The sequence below is a fragment of the Propithecus coquereli genome, unplaced genomic scaffold, assembly GCF_000956105.1.
Source record: "Propithecus coquereli isolate 6110/MARCELLA unplaced genomic scaffold, Pcoq_1.0 Scaffold254, whole genome shotgun sequence".
Lineage (NCBI taxonomy): Eukaryota > Metazoa > Chordata > Mammalia > Primates > Indriidae > Propithecus > Propithecus coquereli.
The window spans coordinates 2,131,987-2,142,153 of NW_012148108.1; the positions used below are offsets into that span (position 1 = coordinate 2,131,987).

The 10,167-nt window shown below is 54.3% G+C and overlaps 1 protein-coding gene across 1 annotated transcript in view; it reads right to left on the reverse strand.

The window, feature by feature from the left end:
• Window positions 1-10,167, reverse strand: part of ZNF536 (zinc finger protein 536) — a 329,829-nt gene that overhangs the window by 98,085 nt on the left and 221,577 nt on the right. Inside the window, exon 4 of the mRNA XM_012647019.1 lies at window positions 8,811-10,167. Within this exon, the coding sequence (XP_012502473.1) occupies window positions 8,811-10,167 (1,357 nt within the window). The remainder of the gene's footprint in view (window positions 1-8,810) is intronic.

Below are 10,167 nucleotides of genomic sequence, written 5' to 3' on the forward strand. Positions count from 1 at the left end.
GGGCAAGGGCAACATACGTAACCTAAACATCTGTACCCCCATAATATGCTGAAATAAAAAAAAAATATTTTTATTTATGGGTGTATCCTAAATGTTCACGGTGAACTAGAATTATTAGAGAGTAAGAAAAAAATAATGAAAAGCTCATGAAACCAGATCAACAGTTACAAAGTCAGTACATGTCCCTCCCAGAGGAAACTGAGTCAGAAGGTTTGGAAGGTCACTAGTGAGGATGCTTCCAAGGGGTCAGACCCAGCTGGGAGGGGACGCAAATGCCACCAAAGCTCCTCCCTCCACAGGGATTACGACGCCACACAGCAGCTTTGCTGAGGGGTCACTACAATTTTTCAGGGCAAATTACTAAAAAAATTAAAAAAATTAAAACACCTATTTTAGCAACAAATTAAACCAAATATATTTAGCCATAAGGAGAAGCAGGTATCTGTGTTCGTCTTCAAGAGAACAACAACGACGACACCACGTTCTATGTTGAACTCAACACGACACGTCAGAAACGTTCCAAAAGGCCTCTCGAGATGACTGTGGACAACTGAGAGTGTCCAGAAACCACGGTGACAGCCACTGAGTTCAGAGTTTTCTGGACATGCCTTTGATGAGGGGAAGACGGAGCCACAGCAAGAACCTGCTCTGCCATGCGTCGGACAGCTCTGGAACCGAGGTCACGGAAAAGAAACTAGTGTCGGCCAAAATTCCCGTCCCACCAGGGGTCTCCGAAGGGGAAAGAACTGATTTCTCTGTGGAACGTCCTGGACCCAGGGCACGGAGGAAAACATTTAAGGTTCCCCAAAGGCATGCACTGCCTCACAAGAAAAGCTGAAAAAATGGCCCATCCTTTGGAAGCCAGTGACGAGGTGTCAAAGCCAAGCCCACCCACAACCCGCTCCTTCCCACCCACGCTCGAGTCGGCTTCCCGGCCGGGCACCCTTAGCGGAGGGCTGGTCCCACGTGGCGCGGTGGGCAGCCACGCCACGGAGTCAGCTTGTGCGGTGCCTGTCACGTCTGTCAGACACATGGCATAAGTCACGCAAAAGCCCCAAGGCTCACAGCGACAAAGAGATGGGTCCCACAGGAAGCCAAGACCCAGACAACTTTCTCCTGCTGGGGGCTGGGGGCCCAGGAGGAAACCCAATTCCACCTGGACTGCCGCCCCGACTTTGGGCACAGCCCCCACTTGTTAGGTCGCTGCTGTCGACGGTGCTCAGACACGCACTGTTTTGGGGGGCTCTGCAGTCTGTACTGAAGATGGGGATCAGGGGAAGGACGGTGACAGATCTCTGTGCTTAGCTCTTGGTCTTGTCTGTCCCCAGCCAAGTGGCAGAGCTCTAGGTCCTGTCCCGCCAGCACGTTTCAGAGGCGAAGCATCCACCTCTCACGTTACGCTAACCAGCCCTGCCATGCAGGCTATTTCGGCGAGTAACAGAACCGCCATGGATGGCTCCACCCCGGACCTAGACGTGCAAGGACCTAGTACTCGAAATGCAAGATAAAATAGACGGAAACACAGCCCAGGAAAAGCGAGTGCTCTCCCGACAAAGAAAAGCAAAACCAGCCCCGGCTCCAGAATGGACCAGAAGCCCCACAGAGAGAAAGCCCACGTGCACAGCCGGGATGACCTGTTCTAGCCACACGGCTCCCACGGGACCCCAGCGCAGCTCAGGTGCCTGGATGCCCAGATTCCGCCCCCGAAAAAAGTCCCAAAGCCCTGCCCAAGTCCTGCTCCCCTAAGTTCCTTTCGGGAGGGTCCGTGGCTTTCGGAGAAGGCCTTCCAGATGGTGCCTGGCCGCGGCGTGCCAAACTCCACAGCTTAAGTAAATGTTGCCATTGCCCCGTCCTGCCAGGAAAGGGCCAGGGGGACCCGCGGCTGCTCTCGGCTGCAGCTACGCTCACTTCCCGGGGAGATCAGAGAGCCCCCTACCACCTGCCCGCCCACCCTGTGCCCTGCACCCCTCTTGGAGAGCCGCTCTCCCTGCATTGCAAACCTCGCTGAGCTCCCCCTTTCCTCCACGTGCCAGCCCAGCCACGAGGGAGGAGAGACAGGCCGTGGATGCCCACGGAGGAGAGGGAGGCGAAGGGAGGTGAGGAGCCGGGGAGGGCAGCGAGCAGGCCCGGGGGTCACAGATGGCAAAGGTTCCAGCCCAATCGCCACGAATGTGGGGAGTCTGCACGAATGCAATCTCCTGATCTCTGCAGGTGTTTCCCCAGCCCTGCCATCAACGCTCCAGCACAGCTCCGCAGCTAGAGGAGTTAACGGCTCGCTCCCCTGACCTCACGGGCGCAAAAGGCGGCCACACGCGCTGCTCTTTCCCAGCGATTCCCTCTCCATCCACCTCTGCGTCCCCAGGTAACCCGCAGTCTCCTCCCGAATCCACTGCAAGCTCCAGCGCCGGTGTAACGGGGGCTTGGGGACGCTCACCCCCGTCCCCACTCCTCTGAGACTTCAGGGCCACCTGCCAGAACCTTCTCTCAGAGCAGGGGCAGGCCCAGGAAAGTGGGCCAGGTGTGGAGCAAGGAACCCTTTCTTGCCTTCCTTCCTGGGGGAGCACTGAGCGGGACGCAGATCTCAAAACCGACGGAGAGATTCAAAGGGTAAACAACTCGGCAGAGAAGGGATTGCCGGGGGCAGGAGGACCCCAATCTGCCCTCCGTGCGAGGGCTGCCCCAGCTCTGCAGAAGTGGCCCCCACGGCGCTGCCACCATCCGGGGGGCACGATTTCCCCGTTACCTGAGGCACAGTCGGCAAGAGAGCGGGTGAGTCAGCCCCTGGGAGCTCCCGGAACCTGCCTTTGGCCAAACTGCCAAGCCGAGGACACACGTGGCTGTGCAAAGCCAACTGCTACTTCCAGCCCCACACCCCCAAGTGGAGGCCAAGACCTGAGCCCGGAGCCTCCCATTCGGGTTAACGGAAATCATGCAGCTAAGGCCTCACGCTCCGCTTTCAACATTGACTGCTTAATTCTTGGCTTCATTGTAACCTGTCTTTTCCTTATCATCATTAAATTTAGATTTAAATGAGCATTTACGTTGCTTGAATTAACATGTGTAGGAAAGTAAAGCACCTGGAGCTTCTCAGGCGCTCGGTGGGCAGGTGGCCCGGAAACACACGTGGACACAAAGGGAGATGCCCTGGTGACATCGTGCCCACCCTATGGATGGGCAAAGTGAGGCCGTCAGGTAAACAAAGGTAGGGCTTGAATGACCCTGTGGCCTGGAATCTACTCCCTCACACATAAATCAGTGTCTTGGGAATCTTCTGGAACATAGAGGGGGCTCTGCTCCTGGACTTTTGTGTCACACGTCTTTCCTGCCACACTCCCAATGTGGAGACTTTCCGAGCCAATGCAGTTCCCCTCTCTCTGAAACGCTAAGTGCCAGCAGCAACAGCAGCCCCGGGGAGTGGGATTTACAGCTCCGGCAGAAGGGGGTAAGGGAGACCCACGGCGTGACCCAGCCTTCCCCAATAACTGCCTCTAACCTGAGATAATAAAAGTTCACGGAGTGAATGGGAAGTTTATAAAAAGGAGCTGCTGGTAGCATCCGGCTCCCGGGGAAGGTCTGCAGATTAACCAGCATCTGAGAGCTGCTGGAGCACGGGCAGCAGAGGGCTGTCCCCAGGGGCCAGACCACCCCAGGACCTGCACAAAGGTGACAGACCAGAGGCAGGACACTCAGGCCCCCGCCCCGGCCCCATCTGACATTCCCCAGGAGTCAGCCCGGGCCTGGGCCAACGCACTCGTCCAAGCGGGCGGCCACCTCGCTCCCGGCCCGGAGGAAGCGCCTTGGCCGGCGGCCTTCTGGGCACAGCTTCGGCACACACGAGCCGAGCCTCCGTAAATCTCCACAAACACGGCGGCCGCCCGCACGCGCCTCCACGGCGGGGACGGGAGGGTTGCATATGGCGCTCGGCTGTAACAGCTGAGCTTTAAAAAAAGTGCAGCTTTTCATCTCACTGAACCAGCTCCCAGATTAGGAGGCAGGGAGGGGAGCGGGGGGGCAGAAGGGCAGGGAAGCCGGGGTGGGTGGGCAGGGGGAGCCTTCGACATCAAATTTGATTTTACAAGGAACTGCAGACGATTATCCGCTCATGAGGTCCCTCGGGAAAATGAAATAACCTTCCCTATTAGCCATCCCCAAGTTGACCGATTTCAAGTTACCAACACCGCCCAAAATAATGACTGGTTTTCTTTCCTTCTTTATTTATTTTTTTGCATAAAAAGGAAAGAGTCTATCCATCAGGGAATCACTGACATGCTTTAGACTGGGTTAAAATTTTTTTAAGTGAATTTATAAATGGAATTATTCTTTTGCAGAGTTCTGCTCAGCAAAGAGATTAGTTGCCACAATGCCCCGGGGGTGGGGGGGGTGTCCCCCAAATCCTTTTAATTCCCTGCCTGGAGGTGGAAGGTGGCTGGAAAGGAACAGGAAGAAGGAGCCTGAGGCGGCAGTTTTTCTGGAATGGCCTGGAAACTTTTACTTTCTGTTTCCTCTGCTGATAATGCCCTTCTTGGGCTCTGCAGCCAGCTCCCCTCTCCCCTCCCAGCCCCCTGTTGCCGCAGCCTCCCCGAGCTCCAGTATAAAGTTTGGCTTTTGCAGCAGGAAGCAGCTGGGCCAAGCAACCAGCGAATGATAATGACCTCAGAAATCTGCTGCTCACTCGGCAACAATAGGGTGCTCAGTCTACTGGAAAATTGTGTTCATCAGCTAACTCTGCTCAGTTACTAATTGACATTGCCAAATATTTTAAGAACAATTGGAATGCACAAGCAAAAAAAAAAAAAATGAAGATCTTAATCCTCAGACTTAAATTTTTTCTTTTTCTTTTTTTTTTTATTTCCCCTCTTCTTTTGGGGGCCGGGATTTGTCTGTGCAGAGCAGGCAGGGGTTATCACGAATGAGGGCGGGGGGGGGAGCACATGAGCAAAAGGGGTGGAAAAGAAAGAAAATCTATCATATCACTATACACCCGATGTAAATGCAAGGCCGTCCTGGATAAAGACCTTTGATGCTGTGGTCAATGGGCCCAGGGAGGATGGAGTCCAGCATCTCAGGAATGCGGTCCAGGCAACAAAAGAAGACCCCAAAAGGCTCGCAGCCCAGCTGATCAAACACTCCTTGTCAATCCCAAAATATTATACCAGAAGTAGCAGGGTTAACCATATTTCCATCTGCCCATCTCTCCCAGCCTTTCCACTGATCATGGAACTCAGCCGACTTTATTTAACGCACAGAGGGTCAGCGCCTTCAATCGCCCCCTTCCCACCAACAGCACTTCAAGGATCCCCACTCCAAAACGATGGGGAATTCGGAAGGTAACCGCCCTGTTGGATATAACAAACAGTATCGTTTCTTAGTACATTAAGTTTTAATTATGCCGCGCGCGATTTCCAAAGCAAAATCCGAAGAAACAGAACTTTGGTCGTTTCCTGACTCAGAGTGAAGCTGGGATCCGAGCACAGTCTCGGAGAGGAGGTTTCGGAGGAAGATGCAAAGATTGATACCACCGGAGCGTCTGCACGCAAGCCAGGAAAGAGGAAGCCTCCGAACGGCCGCCCTGCTTTCTAAATGTCACGGGAGAGTAAAATTTATAAGCGGCTGCTTCCAAACAGTTTCCCTTCGCGTTGCACACGGGGGGCAGAGATGACAGCCGCCGCGGCGTGAGATTGTGGGGAGGTCAAATAAACAACAACACAACAAAAATAAAACAAAGGGGAGACATGGGGAAGGGATCTGTCTGACGAGTTTTGTCCGTTTTCTGTTAGAAAACACAACCTCTCCGTTTGTCAAAGGTCCCGGTTTTCGCAGTTGATCTTAAGCTTGGTTCTCAGCAGTTTGGAGAGCCAAAGAACAAACACATTTTCTGGTTCACTGGAATCATTTTCACATGTTCACTGATTCAAACATTCTTTTGCTCACATAACAAACAGCTGCATCCTACATTAGCCTAGCCAGTGACGGTCGCTCATCTCGGCAATAACTGTTTGATTGCAAACTTGACCCCTTCTCTGTCTCGGTCTGAGCGAGACATTTTTAAACAGCCACTCTGTTCCCAATCCTCCTTCGCAAAGAATTACATCAGATAACAAAGGACGTCTCTGCCACTCATTGTAAGCCCTTCTTCTAGAGATCTGTTCTGAGAGCCTCTGTAAAAAGGTTTTTTATGATGAATTCAGAACTACTATCATGTTAAGAGCAGCGATTTATAAAGAAGAATTCATTGGTTAAGATCTGAAAAAATAGTTTCTCAGGCCCTACTGACCCAGTTTTCAACAAAAAAAGAATCGAGTGATGCAAATTAAGTTTTGCGACATTGTTATGCCGTCTGAGAAATTTGCAAAACCGTGTTTTGCAGTTATTTCTTAATAGAAGCCTTAATAAGTACTTCTTTCTTTACTTAAGGGCTTAAAGATTTTTTTTTTTCCTCCTCTTCACCTTGAAGGTTTCTCTTTAACAGGTAATAATAAAATACCCATTGTGTCAAGCTTTTTATTTAAATGCTTATTTTAATCGCACTTTGTACGAGTCTTACTTGTCAGAAATAAGAGGGAACACTCACCAGATTTGGTTAAGAGTCCTAAATCCCAGGGAAACCTGAGTGCCCCAGACCCGCAGCCGGTTTGGGCTGCGTACGGGTACCCCACCGGTTCTCCCACGTAGCCAGAAAATTATGAAAGGGTCTCATTTGAATATGAAGAAAACAAAGAAGTCAACCAGAAATGAGAGAATCCGTATTCACAACTGTAAAAACCCTTCAATGAGGGGAATAAGAGTGAGAAGATAACCACAACTCAAGTATAATTCTCTTTGGAGTCATAAGCACGGTTGGTTCTTTTAAGCAAAATGGGTTTTTTTTTCAACCGAGTATTTGGAGATAGGCGAGCGGCAGAGGTAGGAATAGCACGAGGCTATCACTCGGCCAGAAGGTGAGAAAAACACGGCAAACACGTCACTAACGAAGCCCGGCATTTGGTGTCGGAATGTTCTGCTGGGACCTTTTCATCCCAGCAGGTCCGAGAGAGGCATGGAAATCTGTCAGCGTTAACTCCACGTCACTCGGAAAACTCCGGGGAGCCGCTTGGCTGTCTGCATTCTGCCCCCGAGAGTTCCCCAACCCAAAAGCAGTCAGACGACACTCCCCGGAAGAGGAGACCCCCTTCCTAGGAGGCTGGAAACAGCCCCCCGTGACATGGGGACACCTGGCACTTTGCTGCCTCGTGGAACAGAGATCCATGTTTACACAGTTCCCACCGTCACCAGGGCGATTCGGAAACCCCTCCCTCGTGTCTTAGCGTGTTCCGTGTGGCGCGACCTCGCACCTCCGTGGTGCTCGCGTCCCTGGTGAGACTCTTCCAAAGTGCCTCAACAGTAATAGACTGCAAACCAGTCTGGAGTCCAGCAGCAGACAGTGCGTTTCATGGGTATTTAAGCAGCCGCGTTAAGTGCTGTCGGAATCTCTGGAATGTGCGGATCAGATTTATGTGTCTTAACCATTCTTTACCGGTTGGTAACAAGCCGGCGGGCTCACACTTTATTTGGACACTAATTTTGTCCTAGAAGAGCAGTAAGCCGGAGCATGACGATGACAACAGACCCACACCGGCGTCTACTTAATAACTGCAGCGGAGAATGGCCTCCGAGACCGAAATGTTTATCGAAACCGAGGAAGGGGGGCGGGGGGGAGAAATAGAAGAAAAAACTTTTTAAAAAACGACCCTCGACAGTGAGCCACACATCTTGAACAGTGGGCAACGCAGTGCCTAGAGGTGCCTCAAACTGTCTCTCATTTTCTAGACTTAATGGCTGATTGCAGAAATCAATGTTGCCATTAGTAACAGGGTATTTGTTATGGCATGATTTCCTCTGTTGTTAGGCTGCAGAATGATTACAGTATTAGCGAGGTGCTTTCTTTACAAAGGGCCAGAGATATAACTTTCAATTTACCATCCATTAGAAAGGGGCTTTCGAAACGTGGACGAAGGCAACACCTTACCTGCTGTTAGGTGGTGACTTTAATTTCGCCGTCTTAGGCTAGTGTGTGTGCGTGTGTGCGTGTGTGTGTGTGTGTGTGTGTGTGTGTGTGTTGTTTTTTTTGTTTTTTTTTTTTTCCCCCAAACTGGGCCAGGAAGCTTCAGCATTTCACAGACATTTTGATGACAGATTTCTGCTTTGCTATTTTAGACCCCAAAGCTGTATCGCCTGTGTAACACGCTACAATTTAAGACACGCCGCCGCGCATCTGTGTCTCAACCCCCTGCGCTTTTTCCGACCGTCAGAGGAAAGCGGTGTGGCTCTCCGGTTCGGACGGACCCGGCGGGTGAGCCACGTCGGGGGTTCGGAGGGAGACGGGAGATGGGTTTGGCTTGGGGTGCTCAAATGAGAGCATTAGGGGGATATACCAAGGGGGAACGATGCTGAGGGTCTGGGTTTACACACTCGCATCCAGGGATGGAGCCGAACGCCAGCTCCCGGGGTCCAGAGACGAGGGGTTGGTGGACGGAGTCAGGGCGAGAGCCGGGGCCGGGCAATTGCAGAAGAGCAGGCTCAGCCCCACTGGAAAACGGGCCACCTGGCTGTCTCCGCCACATGGGCGGAGGATCGCCTGACTTTCTTAGCAGCCGGTGTTCAAGGGAAGGCCACAGAGCTGAAATGAGGGCCCAGTGCCCGGCCCGCCCATCATACCCGTCAAGCCACACCGACCTCAGAGCTGACCGGGGGCCGGCAGGCAGGTCGGACCGGGCAGCCCCCGCCAGACCCCCGTGCAAGCTGTCCCCCCACCACCTTCCCGGCCCGCCTACCTGAGGAGGACGGCGAGGAGGGGTGCGGGCTGTCCTCCTGGGCGCTGCCAGTCTGCGAGAGGCCTCCTCCGACCCCGCTTTCCTCGGTGACGTTGGAGGAGCCTGGCGTGGTGGACCGGCTCACCGACTGCGACTCCTGGTCACTGCCCGAGCCGCGCCGCTCCTCCAGGCCCGCGTGCAACCCCTCCTCATCGCCCTTGCGGTCGCGCTTGTGCACACGGGAGTGCACGACCACCTGGTGGTAGGTGCGGAACACCCGGCCGCAGTCGGGGCACTCGGTGGGCTTCTCCTTCATGTTCCCGGGACCCTGCAGGGTGCACTCGAGTGTCTGGTTCAGCCCGTGTGACAAAAAGTCCCGACCGCCTTCCAAAGGGTCGAGCTTATTTGGCGGGTCTCTCTGGTTGCCCGCCTTGGCGCCGTGAACCAGATCTGCAGGCATCTTCTGCTTGGAGCCATCTGCGCCCACCAACACGTACTCCCGCTTTTCCTTGTCGAACATGACCCCGGCGCTGGCCAAAGCGTCTTCGTGGCTGCGCTGGAGCTGGTGCTCTTTCGACAGGAAGCCGTGGTCCATGGCCATGCCCCTGGCCATGAGCTGCCAGGCCTGGTAGCTGCTCACCGGGTCCATCTCGGCAGCTTTGGCGGCCGCCTGCAACCGCTCGATGCAGCTGGACTTCAGCGGCGGCACCAGGTTGAGGCAGCCCAGCAGTGAGTGCTTGTCCCCCTCGGGGACACCGTGGGCCATGCCGGAGATGGGTGACAGCAGCTTCCCCAGCGCCTCTTTCTCCTTCAGGGGAAGCTCGCCCTTGCCGTAGAGCTGGCCAGGCTCGCTCAGGCTCGCTTTGTCGGGCGCCACGAAGCCGCTCTGCAGGCAGGAGAGGTACCTGGAGTACAGGTTGGCGTGGGCCTCCTGGGCCATGCCGCCCATGGGCACGGGCACCTCGGGGTCGCCGGGGGACTTGTTCTTCACCGACAGCTTGTTGAGGTGCACCTTCATGTGGTTCTTGAGGAACCAGGGCTCCTTGAAGCGCCGGCCGCAGATCTGGCAGCAGTGCTCGAAGGAGTCTTTGTGCTTGCGCATGTGGCCCTTCAGGAACCAGGCCTGGCTGAACACCTGGCCGCACACCTCGCAGCGGAACTCGTTGGCCGCCTGCTCCCCGCCGCCGCTGGGGCCCTGGCCCTGCGCCGACTCCGCGGTGATGTGCGCCTTCTCCACGTGGCTGATGAGCTCCTCCTCCTGCGAGGCGGCGAAGTCGCATAGCGTGCACTTGTAGGGCTTGTGCAGGATGCGGATGTGCCGGTCCAGCTCCTCCCGCTTCTTGAACTTGCCCTTGCAGAAGGTGCAGCGGAAGCCCGC